The 24,770-nt window shown below is 39.8% G+C and overlaps 2 protein-coding genes across 5 annotated transcripts in view; one reads left to right on the forward strand and one right to left on the reverse strand.

Annotated features, from left to right (window-relative positions):
- LOC129734125 (splicing regulatory glutamine/lysine-rich protein 1-like) overlaps window positions 1–24,770 on the reverse strand; it is a 96,932-nt gene that overhangs the window by 10,647 nt on the left and 61,515 nt on the right. For 2 of the 4 annotated variants that reach the window (XR_008730114.1, XR_008730116.1), the window contains one exon: window positions 2,498–4,153. The gene's annotated coding sequence lies outside the window, so the exon portion shown is untranslated. Of the gene's footprint in view, window positions 1–1,942; window positions 4,154–16,382; window positions 16,595–22,086; window positions 23,138–24,770 lie in introns of those variants that run through there. The other 2 variants (XR_008730113.1, XR_008730115.1) reach the window with 2 other exon arrangements.
- LOC129734637 (uncharacterized) lies at window positions 1,716–23,467 on the forward strand. Its single transcript, XM_055698271.1, is given in 7 exon segments — window positions 1,716–1,767; window positions 15,266–15,308; window positions 15,310–15,407; window positions 16,508–16,601; window positions 19,232–19,304; window positions 22,984–23,244; window positions 23,246–23,467. Coding segments are annotated over 7 exon segments (837 nt in total). The 3' UTR covers window positions 23,462–23,467.

Genomic DNA, 24,770 nt, shown 5'->3' on the forward strand with positions numbered 1-24,770 from the left:
ACATAGCTGTCATTTTGTTGATCACATCCTTTGGTATCTCATGATGTCTATCTTGCCATTTTATTTCCAAGAACTGCATCTCCCGTGCAGGTCCCTTGACTTTACTTTGTTTTATGGCAAAACAATTTTTCAGAAGGATTTGGATTATTTTCTCCCCTTTCTCGGAAACTGCTCCTGCTGTATTGCCCCATACAATGATGTCATATTGCAGGTGTTCTGGAGCTTTACCCTGTTCCACTGCAGCCTGGATCAGTCCATGGTAGATGGTAGGGCTGTGTTTCCACCCCTGGGGCAGTCGATTCCAGGTGTATTGGATGCCCCTCCAAGCAAAGGCAAACTGTGGCCTGCACTCCACAGCCAAAGGGATCAAGAAAAACGCATTTGCAATATCAGTAGTGGCGTACCACTTGTCCGCCTTTGATTCCAGTTCATATTGAAGTTCTAGCATGTCTGGTACAGCAGCACTCAATGGCGGCGTGACTTCATTCAGGCCACGATAGTCCACTTCTAGTCTCCATTCTCCATTAGACTTTTGCACTGGCCATATGTGGCTATTAAAGTGTGAACGGGTTCTGCTGATCACTGCTTGGATCTCTAGTTGGTGAATCAGCGTATGGATGGGAATCAGGAAGTCTCAGTTGGTGTAGTATTGCCGCCAGCGCACTGTGGTAGTAGCAAGAGGCACCTGCTGTTCTTCGACGTTCAGTAACTCCACCACAGACAGGTCCTCTGAGAGACCAGGCAAAGTTGACAGCTGCTTAATTTCCTCTGTTTCCAAGGCAGCTATACCAAAAGCCCACCGATATCCTTTTGGATCCTTGAAATACCCTCTCCTAAGATAGTCTATTCCAAGGATACACTGATCCTCTGGGCCAGTTAGCTGTTGTGATCCCCCTCACTCCAGAAATACTAATAGGTTCTGCCTCTTCATAGCTTGATCACATTAGGTAAAATGTGCACCAGTATCTACTAAAGCTTTATATTCCTGCGAGTCTGATGTGCCAGGCCATCAAATCCACACAATCCAGTAAACCCAGTTATCCCTGGCCTCCACCTGGATGGAGGCAGAGCTCCCCTAATCCTGGTTGTAGGATTCTCCACTAGGACAGCAAGTGGTGTGAAGTGGATGTAGCGTGGAGTGGTTCTGCTTGCTTGTGTCTTGCCAGAATGGGTTAGAATTCCTTTTCACAGGATCAAGAGTAAAGTCAGCCCTATCGCTCTGTCTGAGAAACTGTCCTCTGGAGACTGGAGCAGCAACCTTCCTGGAAGACTCCTTATTTGTGATTGGTTTTCCTTGTAATTCATGCACCTCTGCCTCCAGAACTGAAGTAGGTTTTCCATCCCACCTCGTGTCCTCTCCATGGTCCTGCAGGTAAAACCATAGTCTATCCTGTGGTGTGTATCTCCTATATTCTCCCTCCCAAACAGAAGGGCGCCTACAGTTGATAGCTGAGATACGGGTCCGTATAGGTGGGGAGCAGGATATATCCTTGTTGAGTCGCTGGACCAGTTTCTCCACAGCTGCAGTAATTGTGGTAGAGAAGCTATCTTCATAATCCCGGAGATGAGGAACAACTTCATCCACCATTTGTGGTGCGTTGTCTTTCCAACCTGTTATTGCCAATGAGTTGGCATATGATGATGGTGCATACTCTGTACAAATTTCTGCCACATGGGTCATGTGCATAGAACTTCATCGGTATCTGTGGGTGACAATGGATCATCCTGGTCATAATAAATCATCTCTTCTACGGCTAATTCCCTCAGGTACCAGGATACCTTTCTCTATTGCAGTCTACTTGCCTGGGTGGCATGTAATATCCTTCTTGTAGGGATACCTTTTTTTGAAGCTTGACACGAGTCACTTCCAGAGGCTGAGGATTTTTGTTCCTTTTCTGTTGGAAGAAGGGTTCGCCAAAGTCAAGAAGACGCTCAATATGAGTTATGCATCTTGCTCAACTTTATTAGTTTCTAACACTACTTATATAGAACCGATACACATGCATATTCGTAAAGCAGAAATATAATTGGTTAGTAGTCTCTAAACGCACGCGGTTCTCACACCCCTAATTATCATGACTAAAATAAGCATTCTATCCATGTAGCTAATTGTGTTGCTGTGCTTCAGCCTTGTAGTTTGTTACTCCCTATATTCCCATACCGCTCCCTATCTTTCTTGGCCCTGCACCTGCTTTCCCAGCAGCTGTAGCTTGTTACAGCCACGGCCTGTTGGCACAACATAATTACTTGGTCTCAGGATTCAAGAATAGCTCAAGGCTACCTTTCTTGTTAACTTCAGCACAGCAACTTCAGCACAATTCTGATTACAGGCCTATTCTAATACCAGGCCTGGATTGTGCAGATCTTCAGAGATTCTAAGGCCACGCTTTTGCAGCCATTCTTCTACAATTCCCCCTTTTTCTTTTGCACAAGCCAGGCCTGATTGGTTATGTTAAAAACTACTCTCTTTAAACAAGAAAAAAACCAGCTAAAAAACTAAAAGCATTACAATAATGATTATAACAAAGCGTATTCCTTCCATCAATAACGTCTTTAACCAACCTGTTATCCCCAGTCCTCTCAACCATTCATCAAAAGGATTATCATCAAGAAGATTATTTCCCTTCATGTTTCCCTGCAGTTGTGACAACTTCTTGTGGATAGATATGGAATGATCGGAAAGGTTCACACAACACATCCCTTCAAAATCCTCACAACCGTGTCCATGTGCTAATAACAAAAAATCTACTGCAGCTCTATTTTGTAACGTAGCATGCCTAACACTATCTACGTCAAGCGATAACGAACTTAAAATCTGTGACGTAAGATTAAATTGCTTCTCTCCCCAACACGCTAACCTTCGTATATTCTTAGCGTTTAATGCAGCCATTGCCCCCGGCATAAATATGGAGGCTAAGACATTTGTTGTTACAGACTGTAGATCGACTCGGTCATTACATGTTTCAGCAAAGGTGCGCAGTGCCCTCCGTGATCTATGAAATTGTGGAGTCATTTTCAGTAAGTCTTTCATACGAGGAGCAAACAAAGTTAAACACCCTAAATAACATGGTCCACCGACAGGATTCAAAGGAATCCCTGGCCATGCTCTATCTCCACATATCAAAAAGACTCCCGGTGGCACCTGATAGCCCCCTGATACATTTACATGTAAGCCTCCAGCTTTCAGTTCACCCCAATTAGGTAAACCAATTAAATTTTGAAACTTAGTATCAAACTCCCATTCACCTTGTCGTGCTAGCCAAAATCGCCACGGTTCACCAAACCAAATTACTCCAGTGCCATTTACAGGTTGAAGTGGTGGTACCGTGTCCTCGCATTCTGGCATTCCCGTTGCAGTCACGTTAACGTTTTTAACGGGCGTAATGCTACCTAATAGGTCTAACTCCTGCAATGGCAAATGATATGGTCGATTCAAATTCTCAATAACCGTTTTCTGCCACGCTGCATTACACATAGAAGGCCAAACAAATTGCCCATTCGGACTCATACATGTACCATTCTGATTGGAAGTCAGATCCACTGTTTTAACATTTCAAAAAAACATCAAAATTTGTTTCATTCTCTTGCAGGGGAATACCAATTAAACAAGTTCTAAAGGGGTTGTCTGCTTGCTGCAAACTTAAACAAAAGTCTGTTACCCCTGTGATATTTGCCCATGTCACCCATATGTTTGTTCTAGGCAAGATGTCAAAAATACTTTGGCCAATGGGTAACATATTCATCAAGACCGTAAACCAAGACCACCACTTAAACATGTTTACTCCTACAATTTCCACCTTTTTTTTTTTTTTTCTTTTTCATTCCACCCCACACAATCTGTGGTGCTTTCACAGATTCTGATGATGTATACTGTCTCCAATCAGCATGGTATTACACTAGTCGTATGCTTTCTCTTGTTTCATATGCCCAGTTACTAATCAAACACATACACCCTTCACACCATTTACATTTAAGCTTTGGCTTACAGAACCGTTTTACCCCACATAGCATACATCGGCACAATACCCACGGGTTACATCCCTTACAACATAGACAGTTTATTCCGTCTGCTCGCTCTGAGTCTTCTCTTCCGACTTCTGATCTTGACATACAGGTCGCACAAACTTGCTAGGGACCCATATAGGTCCTTTATCTGTGGAGATACAAAAATAACCTCTACCGATAAATAACACCGGATTAGGCCCTTCCCATACGCCTGAAGCCATATTTTTATACAGAACATTCAAACCAGGAACTGTAGTTGCTTGGTTCCCCTCTTCTGCATCCCCTCTTCTGCAGCAAGTGTCATTATCAGCCGACTGACTACAGTACATCAGGCAGTTTTACCAGCTGCAGTTCTCGTGGTATGAAATGGACAATTGACAATCTTGAATTTATATTGAAGGAGCCCACAAGCAATTTCAATGAGCAAGGTGTTACTAGAGTTGTTTGTGTGAAAAATAATTCTATCTAGATTCTGAGAGAAAGAACGTCTACAAAGTCCAAGAAGTTCACTATAGGGAACATCCCCAGCAGTAAACACAGAGTCTGGCAGAGTTTTGAAATATCAGATGATGTAGAAAGTTTTGTAGTTGCCCCTTGAGTTTTTGTTAAGGGAAAGAAAAGACAGCAGAGGAAATAAATACCTCATATCCTGATAAGGATGAAATATCCCCCTTTTCCCTTATCTCCCAAGAAGAAAGAAAAGCTGCACAGTAAATGATTCATTTTGTAATAAAGCAATTGATTGTATATGCCAATTTAAATGTTAAGCTAAGAGAAGAAATTATTCTCCATCAAAATGCTTTAGTTAAAAATTACATAATATTAAATATAAGATCAGGCTAGGACCTTCATTCAGGTTAACACTTGTACTAGTCTTATACTGAAAAATGTTCAAGTCCATATGGCTTCATCAAATATCAAAGGGGCAGAGGGAAGGACTGCACTCAATAATTAATATGTTAAAGGGGGAGGGAGGGGAAAAAAATAATCTTGAGTTCTGCTGCCATATTTGTTTAAGCCAATCTGAAACAAAAAAATAGTTCTAAGATGTTAGAGGCTAGCCATAGCTCCTCTGCTTTTTTCAACATTAAGTGATCCAAACTGTGTAGAGGTTACTGAACAGGCACAAGATAGCTGTCTTCAGCTCTAAACATACAACCAGGCAGTGTGTATTGCTTTCATGGCTGCAAATAACATGGAGCCTTCTACAGGATTATTCAAGATAGGGCAGTGCTAGCCTTTTCCAGTCTCATTTTGCTAAGCTAAGAAAGCTAAATTCTACTAGTTTCTTCTTGTGTGATAGACCTCATATTTCATATATCCTAGGAATCATTTCTCCTACACAGAAACCTTTTCCAGTTTCAAAGCCTGGTGAGAGAACCATAACACTATTCCCCCAGCAGCTTTACCAGAGCTTCAGATAATGGCACCAATTCTTCCCTCCCTATCCTGTGAAAGATTTCTGTTTCCATTTTAAGTGCTTCCAGCTTTAGCAGAAATTCCTCTCAACATGTATGTCTTGGCCTTTTAAATTACTGAATGTCATCCTACATTACTCCAAAAGTATCCAATTATTCATTAAGCTAACCCAGTCTCCTAGCTCTGTGGAGTTTTCACACTATTAATTTTATGCCAAGAAATAACAGACAAGCTTGATATCAGAAGTAACCTTTGCATAATTCCCAGACCTTCATATATTGAGTTCAGTTTCTATCTAGACTGCAGCAATTTCCATTTCTGTGCACTCATTTCCTAATCTCTCATGAAGATTAGTACAGTAAAATAATGAGTGAACCAGAACCACTTAAAAATTTGGATTGATATATAACATCTTCCAAAGTTGTAGTATAATTACTAGCATTTATCCACAGAGATCAGATGCCTAACAGAGCCTAGTAGGTGAAGATTCCCAGAGGCATATATTGCAATTAAACACCTCTCATTAACTTTCCAGTTCGTTAATTATGAGGGGTATGTTCCAGTGAAATGCAGAGAACATTACAGCTGCTTCACTGCCATTATTACTAATTGGCTACACATAACTAAGATCCCAATTAAGCAAAACAATCCTGTGCTTAAATCCTCTCAATCTAAACATGCTCTTAATTTTAAGGACATGCTTTGGTTCATTGATTCCTAATAATCTAGTTAAAAGTATCTTATCTTCATCATTAAAGGCGACATACTGTTTATATAATTTCTCTTTATTTTCTGCACAGGATGTTATAACATTTGTAGAATAATAATCTTTTTCCTCTTACTAGGTAACACAAAGCAAGAATGTGGATAACTGGCTAGCTGAAAAAGGTCACATAGACATAGTCCAGCTGGCTGGACAAAAATGCACATCGCTCTCAGCTTATCTGAAGTAAAGCAAAATACACTGTCTTTGGCTGTTTTTGTTACACAATAACAGGAAGATTTTGGTGGGAAAAGAATGTTGCAGGTGGGAACAGAAAACTACCGAAGAGAAACTAGGGATGGGCTTGGTATTTAGGCAACTAACCAATAATGAGCTTAACTTTTGTAATATGTATGAGCTAATTATAAGAAGGCATAAAAGGTGACTGTAAGAGACAATAAAGGAAGTCTGCTGATCACTCATATTGAGCGACTGCGTCTTCCCTCCGTCGCAACACAAGAACATCCCTGGATATTATGTTAGTGTTGAAAGAATACCCAACAGTTGCAGGGATTCACCAAATCACATCATTCTGAAGGACAGAAGAGTTCTTCTAAATCTCTCCATGGCTTATTATAGAGTTAATATTTCTGTCTATAATAAAGCAGGACAATCTCCGCAAACCATATTGTCCCAGATTTCTCTGCAACAGGTACTTACCTTATCATTCATTCGAGTTTTATGAGCAATTTCTATGCTACCTTTTGACAGTCTTTGGGATAGGGATAAGCATTGTCTTGAATATTCATTAGGCTTATATTTTTGCATAGTGAGTGTCAGTATTGTTTCTTAAGGATTTTGATAGAAATTAACAGAATTAACAGACTGAGCAATTTAACATTCCTTGTAGCACTTGTTTTCTCAAGCTAGAGAAATAACTGTGCACTAGATTTACCTATCAAAAAGGCTTATGGAATGTACTCAAAGCTAAGTAGATGCCAGAAGTTTAAACAAAGTTCTCAGAGTTATGTGCAAATCTAAGGTTTTTGAGCTTAGTAACTATTAAGAGACCCGCTACTGTCCTTTATTTTAGTATTACCCCTACTGGCACATGGGAAGAGGAATAGATAGGATGTACACATATTCCAATGAAGATGTAAGCTTTTATGATGCCTAAATACACAGGTTTTTCATTTAAACAATAAAACTACCTAACAATTTTTAATAAGTTAGCTATATAAGAAAGCTTCTTTAACTGCTTCAGCACTCTCCTGATGAAATATGTACTATCACCTCAAGCCATCTTTTGACTGACAGTTGCTTGTTTACCGAACCTCTCAGACCATGCTTCATGGCTCTCTCCAGACACCTGTTTTAGTTTTGGTTTTACTTCTATGCAAGTTCTCCATATCTATGATGAATTACTGGGAAGATACTTGCATTAAGTGCGTTCCCAAAATAAATTCCTTCTCAGCATGCACAATTCTTTCTTGGCTAGAACAGCCATTTTCTTTAATTCCACTTAATTATATTGGTTTTCAGATAGGAGATAAAATGAAGAATTTTGTCTGTCTGCCACAAGATCCATTTCTTATCCCAAAATGACAGGTTGTTCTTCCCCCTCAGTTTCAGTTAGAATGTCTTTCCTTCCTAGTTTGATAATCTGTCTTTAAAAAATTGTCGAAATGTTTAGAATTCTTGCAGAAAATTAAAAGTATATAAAAATACTAAATTATATAACTATAATCCATAATTAGCTCCTCCTCTGCCAGGTAAGCACCATTTCACAGTTGCTCCATGTTAATAGCAGTTCACAAGAGGTTATTTAGCAGTGTCAGGCTTCCTCCTCTTCCTGAAGCTTGGAACAGCCATTTCCCCTTTTCCAATTGTAAGAAATGTAAGGTCATGAACAGCAATTAACACTGGAGCTCCCAGAGACCATTGAAAAATACTAGATGCTAAATTCCCTTTATTGACATACTAGTGTAAACCTTACTATATACTGGTCACCTGCAATGATAACTACTTAATGAATAATCTTAGAAAAAGAGCAAAAGAGAGAAAGTGAGAAAGAGATGAAAAGACTGCTTTCCTGCTTATTGATCTCTAATGGTATATTTGTTCATAGACTTGCCTAGTCAAATTCACATAAAACATCAGGGAACTAATGTGGTTGTTACCTGGACTCCAGAATACAGTCAAAAATGTTTTGTGGTTAACTGGGTCACTGGTAAAGAGGATATGCACATGAAAATAGTAACTATGGCTACTGGAAATTTTACACCAAGTAACAGCAACAACCACATCTACTGATGGAGGCACCATTTACTGGTTATTTTTTGTTGGGGAGGGAAGGATTTTCATCCTGTTTTTCAAAGCAAACTTAAGATTCAGATAAGTGCAACTTGTATCTTTGTCTAGCCCTGAGACAACATCTAATTTTTAGAATCACCAAAAGAAATTAGAGTTTTCAGTAGGATTCTTCTGGTCACAGTTGGGCAACAGATGTAGCTAAGCTGCTGTTGCTGTATGACAGGGGTCCTCAAACTACAGCCCGCGGGCTGGATATGGCCCCCACAGGGTCCTCAATCTGGCCCCTGGTATTTACAGACCTCCCCCTGCGCCCCCCCCCCCCCCCCCCCCCCCCCTTGCCGGGGGTTGGGGGGGGGGAACCAAGCAGCCGCAGATGACTGCCTGCCACTTCATCCGTGCGCCGGCCCCCTGGTTAAAAAGTTTGAGGACCCCTGCCATAGAACGTCACGCTCAGTATATAAACTGGGGAGAGTTGGCTGGGGCCTGCAGATTGCTGCTTGGGGACTGGCTGGGCATTAGTCAGCAGGTGACGAGCAATTGTATTGTGCATCACTTGTTTTCTTTTCTCCCTTCCATTTGGATTTCATTTCTCTCCCTTTCTCCCCCATTTTCATTATAATTGTTATAATTATTGTTTTTATTTTATTTCAATTATTAATTTTTTCTTATCTCAGTCCTCAAGTTTTACATTCCGATTCTCCTCCTCTATATCAATATTTAATTTGAGATTATAAGAAAAATTTTCCTTAAAGCTTAAATTTCTAAGACTACTACAGAATTCTCTAGTAACACTGAAAGGAAGATGTACTCTCAGTACTTCTGAGGTATTAAGATTTCAGTCACAATATTTTTATATTTCATTGCAATTCAGTCAAGCTTGACTGAGTGAGAATTACTGTAGGACTTAAGACATTATATATTTCTTTTTTGAACTAAATTAGCAGGGAATGCAGTTTGTATTTCTTACCCATTTTCAGAGACACTTATTAATTTCATTTTTAGAAACACTTTCTTAAATTGATAGCTTTTTATCTTTAACTGCAAGGGACTAAACTTCTACACATCAAAATAAATTAATAGTTACAAGCTCAAACCACTTAAGTTTACAAAAAAAATCCCCATATCTCTTTTGATAAATATTTTCCTTCTGGTCTGCAGTGGAAAGTCTTCTTGCCATAAATAACAATGCAATAACTTCACACATGCTGACTTTCAAATAAAATTAAAGATATGTTATGGAAGACAAATAGCACCTAAGACCCAGCAAAGGAGAATAACGAGTTCTATAATTCATGTTGGCATATGCCTTTACAGGATCATAAAGAGTAACAAAAGCTTCACGTATGCAACATTAGCAGGAGGTTTGGCACTGTCTTCAGGGGGCTATAATCCACCCCACATACCTATCAGAGAGTACAAGAGGAGACCAGAAGGGGAGTGTCCAGGACTGAACTCCCCATCCATCAGTAAATAAAACAGTGACACAACACTCAACTGCCATATTTTCCAGGCAGGAAGAAGAATTTTACTGGAGAATTTGGGATAGAGAAGCCTATAGGGTACAGCGCCATTTCCACTTCCATGAAAATCTTAAATTCTCAGAGGCAAACTTGAAAAGTAATTTCTGCCACGTTAAAGGCATTCTACAGCATTGATGGTTATATTATTCTGGCCAGGGGAAAACTCACTGCACCATCAAAAAAGAAAGATGAACCCAAATCCGTAAAAGTAGATGAAGCAGAATACAAATCATTTTTTCTGTACTGAACACTAATAACACTGATATTAATCAAAGCAAATAACTACCCATTACTGTAATGACAAACACAGGACTTTACATGGACATTCATTCTATTACTGCTGTGAAAACCAGTCCTTATTTTAACTGTGTACAGACAAGGGTATTCACTGTTCAGGATGTTAGGTATGTTTCCCTGTCATGCGTTATACATAGCCTACTGCACTTGCCGCCTAAACATCCTTGATATGTTAGAAGCTCATGCTTTTAACTTTGGATTCAAAATGTACATAAATATTTTGGAGAAATCTTGTACACATCAAAAAGATATGCACAGTGCAGCTTCTTCCAGGTGTGAATTAGCGTACAGAAATTTTGCCTTTTGCCCATTTAGCTACAGTGATACAGACTCAACCATCAGAGTTCATCTAATAATCTCGTTCCCCAACTGCGGCGAATGAAGAGACGGGACGCAGCTTGATGCAAGCAAGTGTCCATTTATTAGTGATTTTCTTACAATTATATATGTTTCTACCTTCTACATATTACACACTGATTGGTTAAATCTTAAGCGTAAAAAACACTGATTGGTTGATATTTAAGGCACACCGTTAGAACAATAGGTACTTACTAGTTTATCTTGACCTAGCAATAATTTCTATTCCAAGGTTAGGGAGTTTCTTTCTACGCGGCTTTCTTGATTACATATTGGCGCCATCCGTTCCCTTATCTGGCTACTTGTTTCTCTGTCCGTCTGGTTGCCTCCTCAACTGTGACGGCTCAGGGGTCTGCAGTTAGCTTGTTCCTTTGCTCCCAGGGCTTGTGCCCTACAAGTTCTAACAAGTCTCTATTCATCAGGCTATCAGTACTTGGACTCTTGTCCTTGAGGCCTTGTCCTACATCTCCCCCTTCCTGTTGCACAAAAAGAACCCCTGAAATCGAGCAAAAACAAGGCACAAGTAATAGAACAAATAAAAAACCAACTAAGACATATTATCAATGTCAAAATAACCCACTGTCTTTGTTCCGTACAATTTTACAATTTCCCCTTTTTGTTTTTGAACAGCTAGTACCAGGTTTGCCATGTTCTGCAGGGCCCTTGCAAACATGACAGCAACCAAGGCAATAGCAAACAAACAATACTGCCAATTGAGTGAATTGATGCCAAAAAAGGCTGAAATTTTCTCAGATTTTGATAACATGTTGCTGCAATGGGGCGCCTAAAATCCACGCAGCACATACCATCAAAATCCTCACAGCCATGTCCTTGAACCAACAACAAAAAGCAGTGGCAATTTTGACTCACATTCTTAACTGCCTACCAAACAAGGTGATTTAACTCTTTAATGATTTCCCTGCTGTTACTCTGGATAAGAGAAGAACCGCTGCGACACGTTCCCATCATAGCCTCCTACTACATTAACATCTACAGAAAGACAATTATCGACATTCAAAGTGTAAACAATATCAGCTTCTTTTGGATTAACATTATACATAGGTGGAAGGGCACACCAAACAAGAACTGGTTCAGTCAAAAAGTTCAAAACATAGCATGCCTTCTCTGAACATACCTCGGGGTCATTCCCTTCATTCCCTCTCTTTTTTATGCAAAGAGAAACACTTTTACCATAACAGAGAAGCCCCTATTTACATCTCTGAGCCCAGACACAAACCGCAGCTGTATGCTCCACCAGGCTCAGGGCAGAAATCATTCATGTAGTTACATAGCTATATATCACTACAAGCATGCAGACACCTATTAAACACTAGACAACCATGTTCATCTTTCCTAGTCTCCTTCACAATACCCAGCTGTTCTCTCATCTCTTGTTAGGTCAAATAATTCTCCAGCTTCCTCTCCTATCTCTCTCTTCAGACATTCTCTATCCTCCCCTTTTTTGCTTGTTAATTGCGAGGAGGCAAAGGGTGTGTGTAGCTGGGTGACCATGATCTGCTTTAAGTTACAATCAACTAAACACTGAATACAGAAGAAAAAAGCATGCGAGACATAAGGCAAACATCAATAAGGTGGTTAAAGATAATTATAATAAATCCTGTAATACTTTTGAGTCATGGCCCGAAGTTTCCCAGCCGTGAGAAGAGACCAAAGGCATCCCGCCCCTGGCTCTGTTGCAGATCTTTGTTTTAAGGCTTTTGAGTCTTGTATACTTTTGTAAATTAATTCACAGTGGTCACTCAGATTCACGTAACACATCCTATCAAAGTCTTCACACTTGTGTCCCTGTGCTAATAATAAAAATCAATAGCAACTCGATTCTGTAGCAACATATGATGGACAGAATCAACATCTGTTAATAAGCCAGAAAAAAAAATAGTATTTGTAGTATTACTTTGTTTAGCAAGCTAGCAGCCTAATTTACTAAGCAAGTTAAGAGCGTGTACTATTCTTACAGAAGAGATTAGAGAAGCAAAAATCCATTATGCTGCATTCCAGAACTCAGCCTGAGAATTACAGTCTGCTGTGAGTTCTGCGTTACAATCACTTGACACATGTTGGGGTTGCGATTGTGAAAGTCGCCCGTTTACAATTTTCATTGACATTATCACAGCTAGTTGTTTTAAAAGCAACCCTTGAGCTTCCTGATGTTCGACTTGTTGCAAAATATTCTGAAGCCAATCAATAAAGTTAGTATTAAAGTTAGTGACTCTCTAGGACCCGGCAAGACTGTGGCAAGACTCCCGCATCCGGACTGCCTTAATAGCCATCTCATTCATTTGCAAACAGTTGTCCCTGGGATACCTTGCCTGAGTCACAGAATCAGCACAATTATTTTCCCCAGCTGACTGCTCATATTTAACAGCAATTCCCCAATTAAGGTTTTCAGTCAAGGCCACTACACATAGCTCACAAAAATCAAATAACCACATCATATACTGTATCAGTTAGTACCATACAAAGCAATAACTTCCAATCATGCAGTGTTGTAGGACAAGGCCTCAAGGACAAGAGTCCAAGTACTGATAGCCTGATGAATAGAGACTTGTTAGAACTTGTAGGGCACAAGCCCTGGGAGCAAAGGAACAAGCTAACTGCAGACCCCTGAGCCGTCACAGTTGAGGAGGCAACCAGACGGACAGAGAAACAAGTAGCCAGATAAGGGAACGGATGGCGCCAATATGTAATTAAGAAAGCCGCGTAGAAAGAAACTCCCTAACCTTGGAATAGAAATTATTGCTAGGTCAAGATAAACTAGTAAGTACCTATTGTTCTAACGGTGTGCCTTAAATATCAACCAATCAGTGTTTTTTACGCTTAAGATTTAACCAATCAGTGTGTAATATGTAGAAGGTAGAAACATATATAATTGTAAGAAAATCACTAATAAATGGACACTTGCTTGCATCAAGCTGCGTCCCGTCTCTTCATTCGCCGCACAGTGTGAGTGTATAAGGCTCTGCCATCACTTCAAGAAGGGACATAGCAAATATATTATGAATCCTCCCTTCCTGCACTGCTTTGCTTAACTCTGTAACAGCCTCGTATTGCACAGGCTGGCACTCTGCAGGTTGATCTGTCTGACAAAATACTGAACATGCCCTAGCGACTCCCAAAACCCATGACTTAAGTGTTTCCCACTTGCATTCCTGCCACCAATCCCTCAGACCCCCTTTCACTCTCCCCCAAAATACAATCAATGCATCAGGAGAGACAAGGGGGTGGGGGAAAGGTCTAGCTCCTTTTCCAGATCTATAGGACCTGGATCAAAAGGTTTATCAGTGTCAATAAAATCATTGTCCGAGTTGTCCTGTTCCCGTGCTTGGTCCTGTGTTGTGAGGGTCGCTGCAGTCAGTGACAGAAGCTTTGGGGGCAGAGGAGGTGTGGACGGAATCGCCATCGCTGACAGTGTGTTGAGAAGAGTCGCGCTGTCGGTGGAATTTACAGCTTCCTCTGGTTTAGCACCGTTAGTAGAATTAGTCCACACTTGGCAAAGAGTAGTCAGAATTTGCCACCAAGGTGCTAAATGCATTCCCGACACGGAGTTCCCCTCTGCGGCAGCATCATACAATTGTCTGCTGACCGCTTTAATTTCTTTCAAAGTCTCTAAAGTTTCTTGACTGCTCGCCTGTCTCAATGAGTACAGGTTTCTAAAGCTTCTTAAAATTTCTTCAAATATTTAAAATCTCTAAGGTTTCTTGGCTGCTCACCTGTCTCAATGAATACAGGTGTTATCCTCGGGGTTTAGGTTGTCCGCCTGGTCCAGACAGCAAGACGATCGTTCAGCCAAGCCGTCTCCTCCGGAACGCAGCCCTCTTCCACGAGCTGTCTTTTTTCCGTCCTTATTCTTCCAAGGCTTCGGAACACCACCATAGGGGTCACCATTTGAGGAGACTGAGGCACGGACTCCCTGATCTGACTAGAAGACCCTTTATGAGTCCATATACGTCTCTTTCTGGGGACGAAGCCTGATTCCCCGTTACAGATTTCCCACAGCTCACCTCTCAACTCCGGAGGGATCTATGGCCAGCCGGCTCCTGCTTCCTTTCAGCAGATCATTCAAAGTTCTGTGGGATTCGCTGCATGTCGCTCAGATAGGCGATTCGAGAGCCCTTCACGTTAGATCCTTAAACGGATCACGTCGGGGTCACCAATTTGCGGCGAATGAAGAGACGGGACGCCACTTGATGCAAGCAAGTTGTCCATTTATTAGTGATTTTCTCTACAATTATATATGTTTCTACCTTCTACATATTACACACTGATTGGTTAAATCTTAAGCGTAAAAAACACTGATTGGTTGATATTTAAGGCACACCGTTAGAACAATAGGTACTTACTAGTTTATCTTGACCTAGCAATAATTTTTATTCCAAGGTTAGGGAGTTTCTTTCTACGCGGCTTTCTTGATTACATATTGGCGCCATCCGTTCCCTTATCTGGCTACTTGTTTCTCTGTCCGTCTGGTTGCCTCCTCAGCTGTGACGGCTCAGGGGTCTGCAGTTAGCTTGTTCCTTTGCTCCCAGGGCTTGTGCCCTACAAGTTCTAACGAGTCTCTATTCATCAGGCTATCAGTACTTGGACTCTTGTCCTTGAGGCCTTGTCCTACACCCAACCTCTCTTGTTTCAGCTGTTCTTCTCCTCAATTCTTCTACCACAAATCACCATCTTACTGAAGGAAAAGACCATATACTGTGTGCATATTTCAGGGTTCACTAATTCTGGCAAAGGACCTGTGACTCTTTTACAATCTTTCAACACTCCAAAATATGGTACCATGGAAGCTCTATGCATCTGTGTTACCCAGCATGAATCTTTGCTTTATGCACAATATATGGCATTATTCTCTACCCTTTCCTGCTTTTTAAGGAGTAACAAAGTGCTCATACACAAGATTTATTATTCAGTCCTTAGTTAATGATATCAAACACACAAAATCATTCCTTTGTTACAGATAAACTGTATATCGCAGAACAACTCTGCCTATATTTCATTACCCAACATGCAGGGAAGGCTTAGCTAGGGTTCCTCATCTCTGAACTGTTTTCTGACTTTTTTCTGCTAGCTATATATTCACATATCTTTATTGCAGATTCCTATCATAGATTTCAGCAGTTTAAAAATTCTGTCTGTGATTAGTTAAGCTCAGTAGTCTGTTCTTGGCAAAATCTCAAGCAATCTTGTAGAACCGTTTTCCAGTTAGCCCCTGAGCCATTAACTATTCTAAAAAGTCTCTCTTTCAGTTGCTCTTATTGTGCAAGACAACTAATCAAAGTTATCTTTTGTTTTCTAATAATTTAAGTACATTTTATGTAACAGGTCCTATAGTTCACTGGCAAGAGTTTGCTTGTTTCAAAGGTGACTAGATAGGCTAAGATCAATACAGTTATGTTTATGAAGTCTCATATATTGTATCATATACAGTTGGCTAAACATGGACTCTCTTTTTTTTTAATACATTAGACTAAATCTAACACTGCAGTAGACCCTTTTTTGGTTTGACCACAGCTTCACTCAATTGAAGCTTAAAGAAAAATAAATGGGCTAGGACAGTATCATTAAACAAGCAAGAACTCACACAATAACATGGGGAGTAGGAATATTTCTTTTATTATAAACCGTTTGTCTTTGGATGGTGGATTTAAAAACTCAGCACCATATATCTAGATATCTTAAAAATACAAACCTGAAAGCCTCAGACCCTACCCCCAAAATCCCAAGTCTTGTTTGAACTAGATTTCACTTACAGGAATCCCAAACCATGTATAAAGTTTGATTTGAGTTCGGTTTGAAATATTTCTCTCATGGAGGCAATATAGGCTCTCTATACTTGATACCATGAGTCTGATTCAATCTCTCTGTTTCCCATCAGAAAAAGAGTTTGAAGGTTTTGTGACTGGCCTTTGCTTCAGCATGATGTTCATTCTGTTTTTTGCACCCATCACTTGTTCTCTGGTGCCTAAAAGGTAAGAAAGGAATATTGACTGAAGCTGTTATCAGCACTTCCTTTTTACTTAACCTCAAGTTTCATAGCACTGGACCTTTTCTGTCATTAAAAGCAACTCAACTCAAAAAGCACACAGCACAAAACCACCCCACTCATTTACATAGTGAGAGCAATTACAAACCACTATAAGCTGATTAAAATACTTTGTCAAAAATCTATAATCTTTTGCTTTTGATGCAGTTATCCAACTACTTCCCATCTCAACAACCATTTATCACAGTGGAAAATAGTTATATGGAAAAAGTGTGCATTTGATTATTATGCTCTTTCATTCCCAACTGATAATCATGTCTTTTCTACTGAAATACAAAAATAAATTCTAGCAGCATACACAAGTTTATGTTGCCATCTAAACAGTTTCCTTCAAGCACATTTGGATATTAACTGTATAAATTACACACATAAGCACATAACGAGAAGGAGTAATGGATGGATGAGTAGGGAGAAGAGAGAATAACAAGGATGCCTACAAGATATGAATGAGGTCCTCTTATTTTAGGAGAAATTATTCTCTGCAGTAATAAAGTATATCCCCCCTCAAATTAATCTGGGGTACAATATTAGTGGCATACACTACCACTAAAAGAAAAATTGCTTGCATAGTGATCAGTTCTAATATTAATTTTCTCATAAACCTAGCTTCATACAACCATTCATATTATTATTTTGATGTCCTAGAACACTACCCTCCTTTTACAAAGCACCAGCCCCAGAAACTGAAAGTGCAGCTGTTAAAGGACAGAACAGACAGATGGTACAACCTGTGACTTGAAAGGCATACCACACGATGTAACTTGCTTCAGCTTGTACATCAGGCTAAACTCCTGCCTTTGCTGTTGGGAAACAGACCGTACTTACTCTACATGAAGTCTGCTGTGCACTTTCCTTTTCAGGTTTTATTTTAGTATCTGATCTAGCCTTTCTGACAAGAACTTGAGACCTACACAGAATTTTTGCCCCAGAAATAACTTTATTTTGTTAAAGATAAGATCACACTTCATTGTCTGGGCCCATTAGAAAAGAATTCTTGGAAAACTAGAAAAAAAACCAGCACACACAAGCCCAGCATAGCACTATAAAGTAGCAATGAAATACATAGTAGCATTGAATACCTGGAACTGAGATGAAGGGTCCCAAGGATCTCCTCATCTTATTGCCTGCTTAATTTGTAAAAAAAAAAAAGGACTCACTAGCCAAACAGCCATCTTCATAGGATCAGCAAAAAGATCTAGTAACTCTACAGCCTCAGGCTTCACCTCAAACCACAGCCTAAACAGAGGCAAAGTACTTTACAGCTAATAAAGCCTAGATTTGACTCAAAGACCAAATAACGCTGAAGTAGATACTGAGGCTGGATGATGGACTACATAACCTCCCACAGACTCTCAAAGCTGTGTTGAGGGTTTTTTTGTTATGGAGGTGAGTCATTGCCCAAAGGTCACAGGGTGCTGCTCTGACAGCAGCTGCTGACAGGGTGGTGATCAGCTCAAAAATACCAAGAGTCTCTCCTTGCTCCTGCAGAAGCTGGTAATAAGCAGTCAGGGGTGACTGATGCCAATAGGATCATAGTCAGCCCAGCAGAAACTCCTTTTGAAATTATCCCACTCCACTGCTTCCCTTCTGCAGGGAAATCACAGCCTGCTCCTGCTAGCTTGGGGGGAGAGCAGCCAGCACCAGCAACCCAGGAAGCAATGGACATACTGGCATCGTGGCCTGCCCTCTTGAGAAGGGCCAGGGAGGACAATGCCTAAGGTGATGCCCACGGTGAGGGTGGCTCAAGGAGGCTGGAGAGCATAGCAGCTTGTTGCTGGATTTGTTGTTTCTGAAGTCCCTAGGTAGAAGGAAGGGGCTTGAAAGAAAGGGCTCTGATGAGAGGTCTGTCAATGAGCAGCCAGCTCATTTGTATGGCCAATTTGTATGGCTCAACTGGCAAACTCAACTATGCCTTACAACCCACTTCCTCCACAACAGAAGCAACTGGTATAAGTTTTTAGTAAAGGTGGGCTTAGGTTCATGTCAGGTGAAACAATGAGATACTGTAATAGCTCCCAGAAAGAGCCAAACTCAAAACTATCAGGAAAGAGCAGGAGCTGCATGTCTTGTCCTGTCAGTTGTAGGGAAAACTTTTTCCAGGCTACTGGCTTCATTGCACAGAAGCTAAAAACAGAAAAAAATTGCTCTTTGAGGGAAAGTAAACTTCTAAGTAGAAACCCAGAAGCAAATACTTACTAAAAACAAACTTCTTTGTATGTGTCTGAGTCCTCAAGGAAGACAGAAGTTTTGTGGAAATCATAGCAAATTAGTAATATGCAATGATATAAACACAGAGGAAACATTATCAGCTCCCGTTGCAGTTCCTTTGTTCTTAAACAAAGATGCTAAACTTCACTAACTCAGGATTTTAATGTAGACTGCCAAGCTTGGTCTTCAGTTTTTAATTGGTATTATGCTTAATAGTCATTGTAGAACCCCTTGTTTTGATGGTCATGAAAATGCCAATAAAATATATGCATAATTGGCAGTTAATTTAAATGCAGAAGAAATGTCAGTCATTTAAGCTGACAATAAACTCAGACTATTTCTTTATAGGTTGAAAATATCACACTGGCCAAGTGTACCAAATCCAAGAAACAGCAGTGCTATCCAGGATATGGCAAGTACTGTTCTGATGTTGGGAAAAAATATACAATGGAGATCTTTTCTACTGATTAATTAGTAATGCTAGTTATTAGACTTCTCACACTCCATCCTAGTAAATGTCTAATATCAACAGTTGGAAAGCTAGGGTAATATTACAAATATAGGAGGGGGACTGTGGTTGTTTAGGCAGAGGCTGTACACACTTTTAAATTTAATAAAGGTTCTCAGACTTTTTGAGAACATTATAAAGCATATTTAAAGGTATGGTTGTTAAAAGAACAAAGCAAAGCTGAATTGGGGGGAGATGGAGTCTAAAGGGAGAAGTTCAGTTTTTATATCCAGTCAGTTTTCAACAACTGGATTATTAAGTACAAGTTATTCAAAATACAAATTAGGCCACAACATGTGTTACTTCCACAAAAGCATCACAAAGGAAGTAATGTATATGGTGTTTTCTGAAATCCACTCCTCACCCCTCAGTCTCTACCTGCTTTTAGAGCAATCCAGGGGTTCTGGCTTGTCAGCTGGTAACTGTCTGAGGAAGCATCTACTAGTCAAAAGGCACCAAGGTTCAGTAGCATGTTCAAACCTTGCCCACAGCTTTCCCATATGCTTTGGTAAGGATACCTGAACTTCAGGACTGAAGAAGTGCCTGGAAATTAGCTGTTAGGAGGCTGATGGAGACCATGTTATTTGCTTTTGCCTTATAGTGGACTTTCTTGCATCTTCCTCTCCTTACATGCTTCTGCTCCAATTAGACTAAAAGTCCTTCCTCTAGGACACCTCAGTTTATCTCCCAAGTCTCAGACCACCAACCATTATGTTTTTGGAGCAGGTATTTGTACTGCTTTCCTTTTTAAATCACTTTGATTTTACTGGCAGACCTGAACTTAATTTGGCACTTGTAGATCTAGTTTCTCAAGCCTTTAACAAAGCAGACTTCTATCTAAGGCAAAAGCATGACAGAGAAAAATTATCCTAAATAAGCGACCAAGTGAAATAAACATTTCTCTGTGGATCCTGATAGGTAGAGATACAAGTGTGCCACTTTCTCATTCCCCTTTTTCTTAAGCATTAGGATGATGACAGGAAGTATATGCCAGTGTCAACCTAAGCTGAAGGCAAGGAACTGGAGACTTCAAAGTTATGTATTCACATAGGAATAGGCAAGAGCACAATCAAAGATCAGGCAGAAACTCAAAGGTATCTACAGCCAGACACTATCTAAATATACGACACCAGAATGAAATCATCAGCAAGAAAATTTCAAAAGACTCTGACAGGCTGCTGGTAATCAAAAGTTTAGCTGAACATTAGCATTGCTTCCTTTGACAGAGCAATTCTGGACTTTCATATTCCAGATCAGGACTTCCTTGCCTGCTTTCTTCCTTTCTTCCACCTAAATGTAGATGAAGTGATGAGCTCAGAGGTAGTCTCAGATAATCATTTTGCCAAAGCCAGACAATGCTGAACAAAGGAGGATCAGATGTACAAATGTACAGCTGTACAAAGACAGTTTCAAAAACAATGCTATTAGAAGATTGCAATTTCACTGTTTCGTTCAGTTAAAGAACTTGATCTGCTTATGAGCACCAGGCAACTTCCAGTTCTCAATTCTGGGATTCAGATGTCCCTCACTGACCGCTCCAGTAAAAATTACTACACTTGATGTTCTTGGTTCTTTTCCACCATGCATTTAGAAAGTAGGAGATCTGCAGATTCAAAACTTGTTCAAAGTGAGACTTCTCAAAAGGGAAATGAGGAATCTATTATAAGGGAGAAATTCCCTAAATGCTGAATAAAGAAAGTGCAAGATTTGAAGCTGTTTCAATGTACTAATAAGGTTAGGTGGAGGAGGGACTGGAATTGCAGGACAGAAGTTCAGCAAGAAAGGAGTAAGAACTACCAGCCAAAATAATCTAATAGGTTCAAATAATAATTTGCCATTGTGAAGAAGTACAGGTGAAATACATTGAGGCTGCATGTTATAGAAAGGACAAATAGATTTTATGAACCAAAGTGCCACTGACATAAATACTTTAAAAGCAAAATATAGCTATTTAAAATGCATTTAACTGTTCCTGCAGAGGCAAAGCAGCTATAAAAGGAAATGAAACTTGTATTAGCTAAGTCTGGCAAAGAAATATAACATTGATAATGTGGCAGAAATAGAAATAACAGATATCAGATAAGGGTTTTGGGGGAAGGAGAAAAAGCTCTATGTGAGTAGACAGTACAATAAAGCAGTTATCAGATATATTGCCTAGAAGTAATCTGATGTTATGAACAGTTCGTGAAATGTGGAAAAAGGTATTCCCCAAATGAGCACTGTAAAACTGAGGCAACTAGTAAATTTTACAATATTCTTTATATTTATTCTGTTTGTAGGTTGTTTCAAGACTGAACCCTGTCAGTTTAGTTGAGCAATGTAGAAACTCTTGACAGAAACATATATATAGCCCAGATAGGTGGCAAGAGAATTTGTACTTTAAATCCAGATAGAAGATTCATTACTGCAATCTAAGGCAATAATACATCCCATTGTACAGAGCAGCAGGAGGAACTGGGAACACTCTCAATTCAGTCAGCACACAGAGATCAGGAAAATGAACTATGGTGACTAACATGGTCACCCAATCAATGTCCTGTTCTTCATGTTTAGACAAGATTCTTCAAAGATGTTGCTTCTTCACCCATTAGTGCCTCTTTCGGACAGAAGCTCACACAGGGCTTATTTTAGATTTGTTAGGTGTAGATATTAGGCTGCCACTCATAATAAACAAGATAATGGAGGTACAGATCAGATAGGTCTTTATTCAAAATAAGGCAAATGCTGACCATGGAGATGTGTCTACTCATCCCATTACAAGTGTCAGTTAGAAAAATAAAGGTATTTTATGTGGTATTGCTGAGATTTCAAATAACAGCATATTCATTTTTGAAGTCAGAACAGAAATTGTAGTAAAAAAGAAAATAAAACTTAATACATCCTTATTTATTTCTTGCAAAAGAACCATAACAGTTTAAACAAACTTAGAACAACTGGGGGGGGGAGCTAATACTTATATCAGAGAACATACCAACCTGGTTGTAATTTAAAAAAATATGACAGGAAAAGTCAGAAAAGCCAGCAGAACAATCTAAGTGGAAAAGAAGGATACTTTGTGTCGCAAACTGTTCTCCATTTAATCATCCAGAATTTGCAAAAACTTGTAACACAAGGTATACTTGGATCACAACATGGCATTAAGGTGAATAACAAACTGCTTGCAGAGGCTGATATCAAAAGCTATTTTGGCTGCTGTTCAATTCAAGCTGCTGCCTTTTTATTGACTGCATTTTTATTGGTTAAACTTTTTGAAAACTGTGGGACTTGGAACAAAACATCGTGAAGCTTACATTTTATTGCCACTACATTTTGTCTTGAGCACGTGTAAAAGCAAGAAAAACTTTGATTAAATACTAAAAGAGAAGAGAAGATGATCTTCTGAATTAGGGAAATAAATATTTTCTTTCATGTTTCTAAAACCACTGAATATGAGACAAAATGGATGTTAGCCATATTATATAGGCCAGACCAGGCTGCCTGTCTCAGCTTTATTCTTCTGGCATTTATTTCATTAAATTGCCAATTGCACTTTGCAAAAGTACGATACTGAAATTAGAGTCTTTCTTCTTGATTTGTCTTGCAGACTAATTAGAAAGCCATTTCAAGATCACTGCTTCAGGCCCTGCCAGACAATGATACCACCAGCCTTTATGTCATAGAGCATGAGTCAAAGGCTCCTTTGAAGCGAGACCTCTTTACAGATGATGGAGAAGACAGCAAGTATGACACTTGTCAGTCAGAAGAACCTAGGAATAACATAGACATAAGCCTAAGGCACAAAGAAATCCCTGAAAAAGCAGTTACAACCGAAAAGGAGGGAATCATTTCCATTACAGTGCCACTCTTGAATGACTAACACCAACATGGAGTTCAGCCAGAAAGTCTTTATGAGTCTGACAGTGACGCTGCCTGCAAGAGCTGCTCAACCTCATCTGGAAATGGAACTAAGCAGTAAGCCAGCACAAACTAAGCATCAGGGATTTTTTTCTCCCCAAGACTACCTCAAGCAAAGCCAGTTGATATTTTTGCCATCTGGACCAACTTTGATGGGACAAGTAAATTTGAACTGAAGCATCTTGATAGTTTCCCATACCATAAAATCAAGTTCCCAAAAACTCTGATTCTTGAATGGAGCCATTAGGACCATATATGTCAGTGAGCTTGTGACAATAGTTATTCTCTATTTCCATAAGCTTCCTTAGTGAAATAGATTAGCTATTTCACCACAGTCATTCTGTGGAAACTCCTACTGTCTTCACACAGGCAAAACTTTCAGGGAACTGTATGAAAAACCTTCCAGTAAGGTATATCTTGCTAGTTGCTTAGATCCAGGGCACTCAGGAAGCCATTTCAAGGCTTCTACTCTAAAGTGTTGTTCTAGTCATCAGGAGAGTTCTCTAATCAGTGTGATCAGTTCAAGATCTGATTTTCAGGTCTGATAAGCTCTTCAGTAAAAATTCCAGCAAAAGTGTCTACTAGTCCAAAGAAGCTCTCCAGTTGATCAAAGTTGGCCAAACAAAAGTGTGAGAGGCCTTGGAATTTAGGAATGGAGAATGATGCTTATCCATCTATGTAAAGCACTTAATCTTAGATTAATAGTGTTGTGTAAGTGAAGATCATACTATGTATCATTATTATTACTTGAGTTTTTATTTGCATTAAAATAAGGCTATTTCTATATGTATCTATACATAGAAATTCATTTACATTCTGTTACAAGATGTAGTTGAAGATACAATTTCACACTGTATGCAATGACAATATGTTGAACAGTCTTCAGGAGCTGAACAGATAGTTGTCCTGGTTTCAGCTGGGATAGAGTTAATTTTCTTCTTAGTAGCTGGTGCAGTGCTGGTTTTAGATTTGGTGGGAGAACAATGTTGATAGGATACTGATGTTTTTAGTCGTTTCTGGGTAATGTTTATATTAAGTCAAGGACTTCTCAGTTCCTTGGGCCCTGCCAGCCAGAGGGCTAGGGGGGCACTGGAAATTGGGAGGGGACACAGCCAGAACAGGTGACCCAAGCTAGCCAAAGAGGTATTCTACATCATATGATATCATGCTGAGTATATAAGCTGGGGGAAAAAGAAGGAAGGGGGGGACATTTGGCATTATGGCATTTGTCTTCCCGAGTAACCATGTAACATGTGATGGAGCCCTGCTTTCCTGGAGATGGCTGAACACCTGCCTGCCCATGGGAAGTAGTGAATGAATTCTTTGCTTTGCTTGTGTGTGCAGCTTTTTCTTTACCTATTAAATTGTTCTAATCTCAACCCTTGAGTTTTACATTCCATTCCAATTCTCCTCCCCATCTCTCTGGATGAGGGGGAGTGAGCAAGCGGCTATGTGGTGTTTGGTTGCCGGCCGGGGTTAAACAAT

The sequence above is a fragment of the Falco cherrug genome, chromosome W (assembly GCF_023634085.1).
Source record: "Falco cherrug isolate bFalChe1 chromosome W, bFalChe1.pri, whole genome shotgun sequence".
Classification (NCBI taxonomy): Eukaryota; Metazoa; Chordata; class Aves; order Falconiformes; family Falconidae; genus Falco; species Falco cherrug.